This window comes from Entelurus aequoreus, linkage group LG02 (assembly GCF_033978785.1).
Source record: "Entelurus aequoreus isolate RoL-2023_Sb linkage group LG02, RoL_Eaeq_v1.1, whole genome shotgun sequence".
Taxonomy (NCBI): domain Eukaryota; kingdom Metazoa; phylum Chordata; class Actinopteri; order Syngnathiformes; family Syngnathidae; genus Entelurus; species Entelurus aequoreus.
In genome coordinates, this window is record NC_084732.1 from 53708000 (window position 1) to 53723487 (window position 15488).

The window sequence follows — 15488 nt, forward strand, 5'->3', positions numbered from 1 at the left end:
TGACATGGGAACACCTGGAGAAGTGTTCTCCAGCACACCGCACACAGTAAATTAAAGTGGCCTGCAGGCTTGTCCAAGTCTATACTTACCGCTGAAATCCTATAATAAGCTCTGCACTTCATGGCCCATTCGCAGCTTGCCATTGTCTAAAATTATGAAATCGCTACCATTGATTTAAACACACACATGCAGGGGTGTTAGGTCAACACATGCCTGTGGGATCTACTGTTACATCATCAAGTGCAGTTATTGTTATTTAGCGTGTAATCGGTAATCGGTGCGCCTTACCCTACAGTGAAGAACTGCCTCATCTCTTGCCGCCGTGAACGCATCATCTGCTTGTACTCTCCAATACGCAGCTTTTTGCCGTCGATGATGCAGGTCCTCTTCGGCCGTGGTTTGTACTTGTAGTTGGGGTACTTCTCTAAGTGGAGCTTACTCAGACGGGCCTGCTCCTCATAGTATGGCTGCTTGTCCTGGTTGGACATGGACTTCCACCTAGAGCCTGCACCACATGTTACATTGACTCTGGTTAAAGGTTGGACATGTTTGTCTTTAAAACACGTTGCTGTGTCTTATATACTTTTTCTTTCAACAACTACAGCAGGGTGTTTTTATAGACCCGAATATAAGACAGCCGATCTTTCTCAAAAGCTGTTTTTGAAAGACTATTCAGTGAAATAGTAACCGTTTTTTAAAATTGTTTGATGACTCAGCTTGATATAATTGACACAATTCCATCCACTGGCATCACTTTCAAATATTGGACAAAATGCAATCTATTACATTTAGATAGTTGTATTCATTTCTGGTTATTTAAGTCTATTTTTAAATAATTACATGATCCAGCCCCAGAGCCTCCCTTTAGGAACATTAAAAGACACAATAATAATAAGCAAATGATGGGCATAATGACTGGGAACTGTAAAATATCACATTGAAGAACTATGTACTGGACATTTGGACAATCCGCCTTTTCATCACAGGCTGTCAACTATAGAATACATTACCAACAGGCATCAAATTAATCTCATGTATGAATTTTAAGTGTTGGCTAATGGGAAAACAAAGATGTACACATTACCTTGGCCCTGTTATTGTTTATTTAAGATCTTACCTTGTATTTGCTATGTTACTTCACTGTGTGTTATTTTAGTATATTGATGGATTTGGGGCGGCATGGTGTAGTGGGTAGAGCGCCCGTGTCAGAAACCTGAGGGTTGCAGGTTCGCTCCCCGCCTCTTACCATGCCGTTGTGTCCTTGGGCAGGACACTTCACCCTTGCCCCCGGTGCCGCTCACACCGGTGAATGAATGTTGAATGAATGATAGGTGGTGGTCGGAGGGGCCGTAGGCGCAAATTGGCAGCCACGCTTACGTCAGTCTACCCCAGGGCAGCTGTGGCTACGAAAGTAGCTTACCACCACCAGGTGTGAATGAATGATGGGTTTTTAACATGTAAAGCGACTTTGAGTACTTAGAAAAGCGCTATATAAATTCCAGGTATGATTATTATTATTATTATTTATGGTGTGTTAGAAGAGTGTGTTATTTATTTAAAAGCACAGCTAGAGATATAGAGTTGGACATTAGCATTAGCTGTAAAATATGTACAGCACATCGGTTGCAATCATTGTTTTGGAACAATAATGAACAGAATCATCCCTTTTCAAATACAATTATATTTCATTATACTAAAATTTGCATCATAACTCAGACATCAAAGACTCTTTTTTCAAGGATCATTCTAGGTCACTGGTGTGTGTGTGAGTGACAGGAAAAAAGCTCTGCCATCCTTAAGTGGATGTTGTTTGGCACCACCTGTTACTTTGCATGTATAAATCTACAACCTGAATGTAGGACAATCAAACTTTTTTAGTAGGGAAAATACTGTATTATACTCGGGTCAAAACGGCAAATACTTTTTTTTACTGTGATAATTATGTAACAAGTGTCTAAAAGTGTATCTGGCTAAGTCCCTGGGGGTTTATATCGATATATCGATATGAAATGTTCCATTGATTGAATGAAAAAAGTGTGTAGTCATACTACTTTCTACTGTAACTCAGTGTAAAGTAAATGTTGTTGATGAAAACAGCTGCAACTCAATGACGGCATTAACAGTAGTAAACACTTGTATGACGATTAATGTATATTATAAAAAAGGTTTTATGACAGTTTGACTCTGGAATGGATGAATGCTCCTTTCATTCAAACAAAGTGGAGTTCCAGTAGTAATGTATTGTGTTCCATCTCTGTGGTTCTACTGTGGACCTCCGTTATTTGCAGCTGACAAGGGTTCAAAGAGTTTTCCATTCCACACTGTCTTGCAAGCGCTGAGGCGCTTTAACACTTGAGCGAGACAAGAGACATTCTTTGGAGTCAGACAGTAAGTAGTGCACAGAGACGACGTGATCTTCTGTCGCACTGTAGAACCTTTTAACAGTTCTGATGTATGGACTTGACTACTAAGAGGACAACACACATTTAGCCTCTGTCATTTTTTATGACAAACACTTATGCTAGTTATAGGCTCTAAATCATTTGTGTGCTTTTCCCCCGCATACTGTAAGGTTACACTTTGGAACCGCCCACAATTGAGTAGCGCAAAGAAAGGCTCATTTACACAACTGAAAACACATTTTGAGGATGGAAGATATTTGGACTTACCTAAAATCTTGCTAATGTTAGAGTTGTGCATGTCAGGGAAGGCCTGGAGGATCTTGCGCCGCTCGTCTTTGGCCCACACCATGAACGCGTTCATCGGCCTTTTAATGTGCGGCTCGTTGTTGTTTCTTCCTCTCGATTCCCTGAAGACTCTCGCCTCGGTAGACCCAGCGCCTCCTGTTGACCAACAATTATATGTTTCGGGTTGATCACACTTCCAATGACTTCAATGTGAACTGACGAGTCCTCCTAAAATTCTACTTTGCTTACTATATGATGCAACACAGTGGACATTGACTGTCTCTATTCAATAGCACAGTCTTCAATTTCACCTTCTACACAACCTGCCTCTGTTCATAATGAGATTATCAGATGTTTTTGGTAAAGACAATTCTTGATAGTCTTTGTTTTATTTGCAGACATATGACCCCTTATCTCAGGTTTCAATTTTTTTTTTAGTTGTATTATTATATCATAGTCTCTTTTTTACTTGCAGAAATATAACTTTTCAGCATAGATTACTAATATACATGTTTTATTATCCATTTTATTAATATGTGACATTGCATATTTATGATCATAGTAATATTTTTTTATTATCGTATTTTTAATCATATTTCTTCATATGTCTTAAAATTAAATGAAATTAAATTAGTTTATTTCGGTCATATAATCAACCATTTCGTGTGATCAATTTAACAGCACAGATTATACATATAATAGCAATCATTTACATACACACACACACACACACACAAAAGAATGACCGAAAAAAGGAATAGGCTGAAGCCAAGGCTTATATTTGCCTATCTGATAGATTCACGGAAAATTAGATGAAAATGATCACTGAAAATGATTCTTTAACAATTATTACTTAATATCTATCATCTGCCCGTCCATTTGTATATACACAAGGGGTATTTTTGTTTCACTTTATGTTATACCTTTTGCATCCCTCAATATATTGTTGAATAGTATAAATGAACGGAAGTATGTAAAAATCATAAGTAATCTAATATTACAAACAGTCACTAGTTATTAAAATTGGTCTTATGTTAAATTTTCTTTAAAAGAAATATCATTCAAAATATGGTTTTAATATTTTGAAGTGCAAGTATTTAAATGTTATATAAACAGAGTACTTATAATATTTGGACATTCTGTATGATTTTTTTTTTTTTAAAAGAAAAAAAAAAGATGACAAACAAACTGCAGTGGATACTTGCATGTTTTGTGTGCACACATTCACACTTCTCTCATCAGTTGCTTACATTTCAGCTTGGCATCCATAAAATGTTCCCGCGTGCCAAAACAAATAACAAACCGAGAAGTCGAGGCAGTTTGGGAAGAAGAGAGCAAAGACGGCGAGTTGGAGAAAGAGTGTGTTCTTCACACATTTGTGATGAGTCGCTTTCTCAATCAGGCCATTCACTATCGGCAGAGAAGAGAGCTTCTCGGTGACTTAACTGTTCATCAGACTGATAATGATTTCTGTTTGCATGCACATTTGCTTCCTTTTATAAGTAAGATGTGAAAGAATTAAATAAAAGCACTATGAATATTTTAACAAACAAAAACATGTTGATAAACAAGGCTGGAAAAAATAAGACAAAAAAAAGCCTTCCATATGCTACGATACATCTTTAATGATCTCAAGTCTGCAAAAGAAAGCTTGGGATGACTCATGCATATTTCATCATCCACATGTGAAGCCTTCTCATTAGACCATTCCATCAGCAGCTTGGCACACATTACCTGGGGTTTGATTTCTATTATTATTTCAAATGATAAACAAAATCTAATTCTAAATGAGTAATGGCGAGCTCTGCGGAGACATTCTTTCCAAATCCACATGCCGCACTTTCACTCTGCTATAATCATTGAAGACACTGCTGCTCCGCTCGAATCCTGACCAGCTTGAGGGTCTCTAATTCAGAAAAAGAGTTGTTGTGTGTGCGGTTCATGAGAGAATGTTTCTGCATGTTTCTTGCAAACATGTTTCTCACAGTACAAAGGGATCCTCCTTCCATTTCCAGCAGATGTTTGCTCTTTAACAGTAAAGAGCAACATTTATGATCCCTAGAGGCTTCAGGCAAAAAATAAATATTGTGACACTGCACAGAAGCTATAGTTTTTACTTTCTTATAGTTGCGGCCACTCAGAATCACTGTCCTGTCATTAAAAGCACCAAAACACGTCATTGAACAATGTAGAATCTAGAAGAAAGTCCCAAAACAAACATCCGGCCTTTCTTTGCAGCACAACTTGATCATAGTCATTACATATTTTCAACTACTATGTGATTTTTGTTCGCATTAATGTGCATGCAGGCTTTTTGTTTTCACATGGTGATCCAATTTGGTTTCCTATACGTCGCTGGTTTCAAAGTCGAGGCCTGGGGGCCAGATCTACACATCATTTTACGTGGCCCACCTAGGGCTGTCAAAACTAAGTTAACTCATGGATTAATCATAAAAAGTTATTGCATTAATCAGATTAATAATGCAATTTATATTGATCGTATACGCTCTTTTACCTTAACCACAGATGTTACCTGAAAGGTAGAGCGATTTTTGATCACTGAGTGGTCAATGCATACATCAGTGCGAAGGTAAGTGAGTGAGTGAGTTTGAGTTTATTTGGAACATGCAAGCATACAACATGATACATCACAATTTCCATTTTCTCTTTTTAACATGTTCGAAAAGGAGTAGGAAGAAGCAGAGCTTATTTAATCCTACCCCTTTTCTTTTACATAACAGTTGCTAAAACTTGTGTTCACTTCCTGTTCTCAATGTATTCACAATATACTCCATAAGTAATCACATTAAAAATAAATAAATAAATAATAATTGGAGAAGTAAGTTATATTTCATATGATGAGATAAATGAATGGATGGATGAAATAAATTCAGAATGTTTATCATGGTTCTTCTTCTTTGTACTTTGTAAACACTTTAAGTTTGAAGAGTTTCTTGAAGTGGATCATATTAGTTCATTGTTTGATTGCTTTGCTTAATCCATTCCATAATTTAATTCCACATACAGATATACTAAAGGTTTTAAGTGTTGTACGTGCATATAAATGTTTTAAATTAAATTTTTCTCTAAGATTATATTTCTCCTCTTTTGTTGAGAAGGATTGTTGTATATTCTTGGGTAGCAGGTTATAGTTTGCTTTGTGTATAATTTTAGCTGTTTGCAAATTAGTGGGTGGATTTCGACTGGTGTGCTCACTGGCAAATTTTACTTCAAAATACTGTCCAAAGGGACATCAGATAAAACTGTTATATTAAGATAGATTACGTGCATTCGAGTAAAACATTTAAGAAATGTTCCTTGATGACATTTTGACAATAAATTTGCATTTGTGTCAAAATATTGTTTTGTTTTTTAAGTCCATTTAAATGTTGCAGGCACGTATACAAGAATGTAACATGTGATTAATCACAATTAATCCAAATTCGTAAGTGTGATTAAGCTGATTAAAAAATATATATTATTTGACAGCACTTGACCCAGCACATCATTTTATTTGGCCCACGAAAGGCTGGCAATAAGTACTTAATTTTACTAAATGTATTTGTTCTTTCCATTTTGCCAGGAAAAAAAAGTACCGTAATTTGCGTAAAAATTTCTGCGGCTAAATTTTTAATTTTTCTGGGTCCACATGTTTCACGGGCTGCCAATACATTTTGTCTTGCCAACAGTTGGGATAGGCCCCAGCCCCCCGTGACTCCGAGAGGGACAAGCGTTAGAAAATGGATGGATGGATGGACATCAGACCAAACGGGTCACGGTGGACCAATGCATTTTTTAGCATTAAATGAAAAGCACACATACAGTCATTCTGTCAGCCATTTGGCGTGTGATGGACTCACCCTTGTCATGGAAACAAAAAAACAAAATGCACAAGATGCAGCCCCAAAGCCAAAGAACACCGACCCGGCCATCAAGAAAGAAAACAGCCGCCACACGGAATGGAAATCCAACAACACTAATGGGCCAAGAAAGGTCCGACCAATGGGAGGACGGCGACCGTGCTCAATGACCTTTCCGGCGGGCTTTTGTACACCGTGTTACTGGCACTGTCTTACGTTGAATTTGTGAATGAACACAAGCGCCTGTGTAAATATTTCATGTTGTAATGTGTACACCTGTGGCTTGTAAGGCCAATATTTGTGCAAAAAAAAATGTGTCCAAGAATTAGGTAGGTGCGGCTTGTATTTAGGTGTGCTCTGTAGCCTGGAAATGCATAACTTTTAAACATCAATATTACCTGATCATACAAAAAATATTTTTTTACTTAACTACATTTTTTTGTAAAAATAAAAATAAATACTGAAATATCTGATTCGCAACTGTGTAATAATTTCATGAGGCGATCATACATTTATATCAGAATCAAAATCAAAATTATTGGCCAAGCATGTTTAACACACAAGGAATTTGACTTGGTAAACCGTGCTCTCTGGAAGGGAGGAGAGAAATGCATATATAGTCACTGTTACAAGGAAGCCATAAGTGCGATGTGGCCCTCAATGAAACAAAGTTTGACACCCCTGCTATACGTGAACTAAAAGGTATTTGCTTACACACATACTGTAGCAGCAGATACAGAAATAGCAAGTGTTGCATTTCATCCATCTTTAGCCTCCGGAAGGCTACAGGCGGAAATAATACACTACCGCTGCTGTCACTGGAGCCCACAGTTCGTTAATTTCATTTAGCATGCACTCACTGTACAGGATGAATTGATTTCACTTTGTTTGCTTTTGACAAGCATGTTTATTGTGCAATGAAATGTGGAGTGGCGGAGGGCTGACAGTATCCATCAACGCAGGCCAATCTGCTGACTGCCGGGGCCAGATGAAGGTATTCATTAGCTCAGGAGCACAGCGCTCACTCAGACAAGACAGCCAGTGTCTGCACCTTGGGATCGCTCGCCGTAATTTACGATGCCTCCTGGGCCATTACTCTATCACTGACACTGATTCAGCAATTTATATACTGGTGCACATGCATATGGGCAGAGGTGAGCTTCTTATGGCGAGGGAAAAAACAACTGCCTTCCATCAGCTTGTGCCACATCCATAGTTAACCAGGAGTGCACGCAGACATGCATGTGACTGGATCCTGTTTATTTTTTCCTGCCTTGTCATATGCAACCATGACACCGGGCTTTGTGGGCTTTAAAATCGGAATAAGATGTGTCATATTTAAAGTTCAAGCCCCGCTGGTCGACCTCCAATTTGGGAAATAAGAAAATATTATGTCCTTTATTATGTACATGTAATATTTTAACTAACATTTATTGTACAATGTAGTTATTTGTTGTACAGAAAAAATAATTATAACCTAAAATTATCTATCCATCCATCCATCCATCTTCTTCCGCTTATCCGTAAAATTATCTAGATTTTAGCCATTTACACTTCTATGGTCATCACACTCCTTGTTGCCATCACAGATAGCTTTTTAAAAAATGGTAAAGTGGCTCCAAACATATGTGTGGAATTAATTGTTTATACATTCACTGTTAAACATATGTTTGCATAATGACAACATTTTCCCAGAAATGTTTTGTGTGACAACTTTACACTATACTGCGCTTTTTTTGGAATATTTAACAATCCTTATTAAGGACACAAACATGTTTTAATGCATTTTATCCCGTAAATTAAAATAAATAAAAGTCTGCTTACAATCGAACCAATGGGAGCCAGACGTCATTGTGTCTATTGCGTCTTTTCTGAGCATAAAACCCAATAAATAACCATTGAAAAAGCGCTAACAATACTCTATATACATTTTAATGACCTGAGTAGTAGCCAATTATTTGCACTTTTTTTTATTATAGGTGCTAATGTTAGGGACCTACATTTAACAGCGCATTGATCAGAGAGAGGTAACTTCCTTATGCTGCTGTAGCTGGTGAGCTGCTCTCTCGCCTCGGAGCTGGTGAAAGTTAATTTTAATTATAAACCATGTCTCTAGGATACTAAGTTAATGTGGACATAAACTGGGAAGTTGGTACACTTTAACAGCCAATTTGGACTACGGAAATGGCATAAATGACCCGAAAAGACGTTTTGTTTCGCCCCCTTTTTTCTTCACAAGGATTATGAGTCATTCTTCATCTAAACGGAAATATATCAACATCCTATCAGTTGGCCTCCCAGCGAGAGCAGACATTTTATAGTAAGTGATGTTTCATTGTGTTTGTTGTCTCCCATGAAGTCTGCAGTGAGTAGATATCAGTGATGTTGTCGAAGGGAAAAGTGAACGTTGTGCTGCGTTTTTTAAATTAATGCACCGCCGTATGCTTAAAATGAGCAAAATACGTAACAATTACATGTTATCATGAATGTGCCTGCTACTACATTACACATATACTTACAGTGTGTATATAAAATGTTGATAGAGGTGTTTGGAGGTTTTTTAGAGTAATTTAAAGGAAGAATAGAGCGACTCCCATAGGCTCCATTGTAAGCAGACTTTTGCTCACATGTATTTACTAATTAGAATGCATACAAAAATAAATATACATGTGCTTTTCTTACTTAAGGATTGTAAATGATAGGAGTATAAAAAATAAAAATTGCAGTTCCCCTTTAAGACTTTATGTTGAATCATTTAAACACAGAAGCTTGCATTGCTTTCTGTGTGGATAAACGTGCCACCTCCCATCTAGTCAGGTAATATATGAGTCTATCAGACACAAGCTGCACATTAGCAGCCAGTCTCATCAAATCCCCTCAATCCAGAACAAGCAATTTGCTGCTAAAATTGTTTTCCATCTTTTCACTCGAAGGTCATGACACCGCTATGACACTTTGCATATTCGCGTTAAAGTACATCTTGTCTCCGCGTGGCAGGACATTTAGGAATCAGTTAGTTGGGCGTGCGACTGTGTAAATAAACACAGATGTTTAGCAGTGACAGGGCGAGCCCTGTTGGCGATACTTTAAAAGGTGGGAGGGAGGTTTATAACAAAGAGGGAGTGCTAGAATTTATTGTGATTCATGAGGCCCGTGACTCACGTGCGACACAGGGATTTTACAGTCCCCTTTTAATTTGTCTCTCCTGTAAACTTTGCAGATGAACAGCATGAATTACAAGGAGGGGAATGACTTATGTTTACAGGGGTGAGGAGGAGAGGAATACAAATGGTGAGCAGGGAAAGTGAAAGAAAATCAGGCTTGGACTTGACCGTGTACTCAGCCAGAGGGGAGCAGTGCTCCAGTTGTCCTCACCTCTCACAAGCTCTGCTCTTCAGGCTGCATTCAGGCACACAGAAGGACAGCCTACCTGTACATTTGAAGGCTGCTAATGCATGGATGCAGCAGGGATGCCTCCTCATAGACTGAACATTATCAACTTCAGACAAACACTCAACAATCAAGCCCATTCTGGTCAATGTCTCGACATTATCCACTGATTCGGACCGTGCCCGTGCAGCAAAAATGCTAGAATTGACTCAAGAAAATGAGTCGCAAATGAGAAGAATGAGCCACAGTCACGCAAATCTGTTGGGATCATTTGTCCACTTCTGACTGGAGGCGACAATAGAACCTCTCAATCGGAGCAGGAGCCGGTTGGATTAATGCTTATGTGCAAACAAGACATGGGGGTGCATGGTGCTCGAGACAGACCTCAAAGCATGCTAATTAAAGTGACACAAATTACGAGAGAGCTAAACCCCATTTAACGTGTCAATCACCGTTTTATGTCTTCTTCATTCAAAATGTCGGTCTGACTCCGTGTGTGTGTTCGTACTAGCACGTGCAAACTAGTGGGAACACACGGCCAACATGCTTCTACATGTCGCTGGTGCTTTTGAAGTAGACAATTCTAGTAGGTCTCAGTCGTGGCACATTTGGGGCAGTTTCAAGGATCGTGTGCAATCAAAGTCAACATTTTCTAGAGCGAATTATTGCGCATGGAAGATTAAAAAGGACGGGACATTTTCTTCTACGTCTGCTCTTCTCTGAAAATCGTGTGGGTGAGCAGTTGGAGGAAGGAGTGGTGGAACATTGACGTGAGTTCTTATAATATTATTTTTGCCTGTATTCTGCTCATTTAACAACTATTTATTTTGCAACCGTCTATTTTAGCGAATAATTTTGACGCTGATCGTTATTTGATGATGTATTGTTCGAATGCAATCAGACTAGTAACATTCGATATATTTTTGATTTATATCCACATACAATAGCAACGTAAAAAAATCCTAATTGCACTGTTCACATTGACATGAAAAAATTTGATACAGGTCACACACATATGGGCAAAAAAACCTGAATTGCCCTGCAGTGTGAACAAGGCCTCTGACTCATACGAAACAAAATCCTTATTTGGGAATGGCCATTTGACTTAATTTACTCAATAAACTATGAGGAAAAATTATAATTTAGCCCAATGCTAAAATAAATATTATATCAGATTTGTAATCGGATCATAGAATATATTTCTAAATGTTGTGTGCCAGTGTCATACTGAACAACTCTGCATGGATGAAGTCCAACTTCACATACAGTTGACGTCATGTTGTTTTTCTTTAGACTACAAATGACGGGAGGCAAAAACAACAGTGCCTCTGCTGGTTGTGACCAATTAGTGTACTCCATTTTTCCTTGTTTTCTTACAATCAACTGTGGCCATCTCTACTCATTTTAATTTGTATGGACCAAGTGTATGTCCAAACTGTTGTGGCAATGAATTATTATGGCCCTGCCTGCCTGTCCAAGCCTCCTTCCTCTGCAATAAAAACTGGATTTGAGTCTCACGACCTCAGAGAAGAAGAAAAACAACAACAAAACCTCCTTCCAACAATCAAGTCGTAATAAACATCAGAAAAGTTACCACTAGGGATGTCCGATAATGGCTTTTTGCCGATATCCGATATTCCGATATTGTCCAACTCTTTAATTACCGATACCGATATCAACCGATAACGATATCAACCGATATATGCAGTCGTGGAATTAACACATTATTATGCCTAATTTGGACAACCAGGTATGGTGAAGATAAGGTACTTTTTTAAAAAATTAGTAAAATAAGATAAATAAATTAAAAACATTTTCTTGAATAAAAAAGAAAGTACAACAATATAAAAACAGTTACATAGAAACTAGTAATGAATGAAAATTAGTAAAATTAACTGTTAAAGGTTAGTACTATTAGTGGACCAGCAGCACGCACAATCATGTGTGCTTACGGACTGTATCCCTTGCAGACTGTATTGATATATATTGATATATAATGTAGGAACCAGAATATTAATAACAGAAAGAAACAACCCTTTTGTGTGAATGAGTGTAAATGGGGGAGGGAGGTTTTTTGGGTTGGTGCACTAATTGTAAGTGTATCTTGTGTTTTTTATGTTGATATAATTAAAAAAAACAAAAAAAAAACAAAAACAAAAAAAAAAACAATACCGATAATAAAAAAAACGATACCGATAATTTCCGATATTACATTTTAACGCATATATCGGCCGATAATATCGGCAGGCCGATATTATCGGACATCTCTAGTTACCACTGATATTGCAATCTTTCTTCCATCCCACGAGGACTCACAGTTAGAGATACCACCCCACTCCATGGTGCCACATCAACAAAAATGGGCTGAAGCCTGTTTGGTATTTGCTAATGTTTTTATCAGAACTAATAAGTTAGTGGTGAGTTCTCGCGGATGGCTGATGGCTTTGTAAAATGAAGGGAATCCTAACCTTTTCCATTCCTTTCGCCACTACTGCTTTCCAGTCTTTGCCGCTGCTACACACTTTGCAAATATTAGCTTAAGCAACTTAAAGCCTTCTGTGAGCTGTTGTGATGACAGAGGGGCTGCTGCGGCACACAGGGACAGCTCAGTGTAACGGCTGCTCGCTTCTGGAGATCACACTGAGGGGCTTTCACACCCTCTGCAATGACTGGGAGGTTCTCTGTGTATTATCCCACTTCATCAAACTCTACTACTAAGGAAAAAGTGTTTGAGATAAATCCAAATGCAAGCTCGTAACTATGCTAGAAGTCTAAAATGTATAACCTTTTTTCTCCCTCACATCTGGATGACTTTTGACCATAAAAATAACTTAATGATAGGCTTCCAAATAATTAAAGAGAGCACAAAACTGCTTCGAGATGCTTCTATTTAGCAAAGGTATTATGTCAGGGAACCTTACAACAAGAAGTAAAGATGTTGTGAGTTGAGTTAACACTTTGTGGTTCTCATCATAAAATCCTGCTCCTCATCTATCAACAGTATGTTTTGCTATTTTACTGTATTCACAGTGTTGATGCTGTATTTTGAGTTATGCCTACTAGCCTGGCTCCCAGCCATCTCCCTCTGGGAACAGGACCTCTCCTCTCCTTATGACCTCTGCCTGCTCCTATAATCCATAGCCCACTGGGAACACTGATGGTAGGCGTCTGGTATGAGCCTTTCCCTTGGCCCCGTAAAAGAATTAAAAGGACGCAACTGCCCTGGTGTGTGCTCCTTTTCAGTCCTGACTCCACCAATGCTACAGGAGGAAAACTCCCACTGGGAGAATGAGCATTAGAAGAGCAGTCCAAGAGGGATGAGTTCTGGTGCTGTGACTCACGCATGGGAAACATAGATGAATGTGTATTGTCAGATTGAATGCGACATGAACCTGACTAACAGAAGACAACTGCATCGATGGGAACAAGAGTCTTATTTGTGATGCCGCAGAAAGATGATGGTGGGTTACATTGTCCTGAGAAATATCTATCCTCCTGCCTTGAGACACTGTGAGGTATCAAAGATGAGTCAGAAGCATTTTCGCTTGTAGCCTTGCTCTGAAGTGCCATGGAAACAACTCCAAATATTGATGTCAGACAAACACTGGTGCAGTGTGGGTCGTCCTCACTTCTGTGGTGAAGCCAGGGCCACAAAGAGGGATGACGCTTTGTCACTTGGGTGCTAGCAAAATTTACTCTCCTGTGCCCAAGACCTCAAACAAGCACAACAGCAGCAGGAGTCCAGCTTGGAGAAAAGCCAGCTTTGTCCTAAGGCACCCTTGTCTTTCAGCTCACCTACCTGTGAAAACCTGCTCGCGTTTGAAGCATCATTTACCCCAGGCCCCTGATGTCTACCATGTACACCCATCTCCACAAGTCTACTGTGTCTAGACCCTAACCACCAGGTCCCAAAGCCAAGTCTTTGCAGACTAAGTTGCTGTGACATAGGCGTTTTACTGGGAGACTGTTGTTAGAATGTTAAATGGTACCGATTATGAGTTGAATCTTTGGATGGTATTTATTTATTTTATTTTTTTATGTCATAAAAAAATACAATCATGTGTGCTTACGGACTGTATCCCTGCAGACTGTATTGATCTATATTGATATATAATGTAGGAACCAGAAATATTAAAAACAGAAAGAAACAACCCTTTTGTGTGAATGAGTGTAAATGGGGGAGGGAGTTTTTGTTGGGTTGGTGCACTAATTGTAAGTATCTTGTGTTTTTTATGTTGATTTAATAAAAAAAATAAAAATAATAATAATTTGTATTTTTTTATTTCTTGTGCGGCCCGGTACCAATCGATCCAAGGACCGGTACCGGTGGTTGGGGACCGCTGATCTAGACCACAAGGACGTGTTGTCATCCATCCATCCATCGATCTACTTCCGCTTATCCGAGCTCGGGTCGCGGGCTCAGCAGCCTAAGCAGAGAAGCCCAGACTTTCATCCCCAGTTACTTCGTTTAGCTCCTCCCGGGGGATCCAGAGGCGTTCCCAGGCCAGCCGGGAGACTGAGTCTTCCTAATGTGTCCTGGGTCTTCCCCGCAGCCTCCTCCTGGTCGGATATGCCCTAAACACCTCCCTAGGCAGACGTCTGGGGGGCGTCCTGACCAGATGCCCGAACCACCTCTTCTGGCTCCCCCCAAGTGACAGAGTGTCTTACCCTAATGTTTGAGTTTGAGTTTATTTTGAACATGCATACAATTACAACATGATAATCACAATTCCCAGTTTCTCTTTTCAACATGTTCAAAAAGGAGTAGGAAGAAGCAGAGCTTATTTAAACCTCCCGCTTTTCCTTTACATAGCAATTTCTAACATTTTTGTTGAATTCCTGTTCTCAATTTATTTCCAATATACTCCATAAATAATAACATTAAAAAATAAAGAAATAAATAATAATTAGTAAATTAACTTGTATTTCATATGGTGAAATATGATTATCAATAAATTCATAATGTTTATCATGGTTTTTCTTCTTTGTACTTTGGTAAACACTTTGACGTGGTAACGTGTTTTCAATGAAGATTAAAATCATCATAGGTCCACTTTAAAGATGCAAGTATGAATTCTCAACAAACGGACCGAACGTGTTGCAGTAACTTTGTGTGGGAAAAACATTTTCTGTTCTTACCATCAAGATCCTCAGGCCTGGTTAGGTCAATAACTCTGTGCCCAATTTTGCCATCCTCTCCCAGCTTTCCAAGGTGGTGCCCGAGGCTCTCAAAATGTGCCCTTTCCTGCAAAGGAAGTAAACATAGTGTAGGTTAGCACAGGTCGTAGCATTATAAGGACAGTCCAGATAAAAATAGTCTTTAATGTATAGTCTTTTCATTAGACCTATCATGGTGTGTTTCGGTACTTTCTATAATAGAGAGCAGTGGGCAGGGGTAAGGCCAAGAGGTGCTGTAAATAGATATACACTTTTGTGATCCTGAGCACACAATAGGGTCGTGGCCCTCTTTGCAGTGCTCAGATTTTCCTCTGTAATCTTGTCCTTACACGCTGCCTTCTACTCTACACCGCCCGCAGCTCAGCTGCCATCA

General features: G+C 38.9%; 1 protein-coding gene across 4 annotated transcripts in view; it reads right to left on the minus strand.

The window, feature by feature from the left end:
- The window catches only part of LOC133635813 (transcription factor SOX-6-like), a 221121-nt gene that overhangs the window by 5768 nt on the left and 199865 nt on the right, over positions 1-15488 (minus strand). For all 4 annotated transcript variants that reach the window (XM_062029145.1, XM_062029140.1, XM_062029133.1 and 1 more), the window contains 3 exons: positions 15077-15182; positions 2670-2843; positions 289-505 (listed from right to left, as the gene is read on the minus strand). In XM_062029145.1, the coding sequence (XP_061885129.1) occupies positions 289-505; positions 2670-2843; positions 15077-15182 (497 nt within the window). The remainder of the gene's footprint in view (positions 1-288; positions 506-2669; positions 2844-15076; positions 15183-15488) is intronic.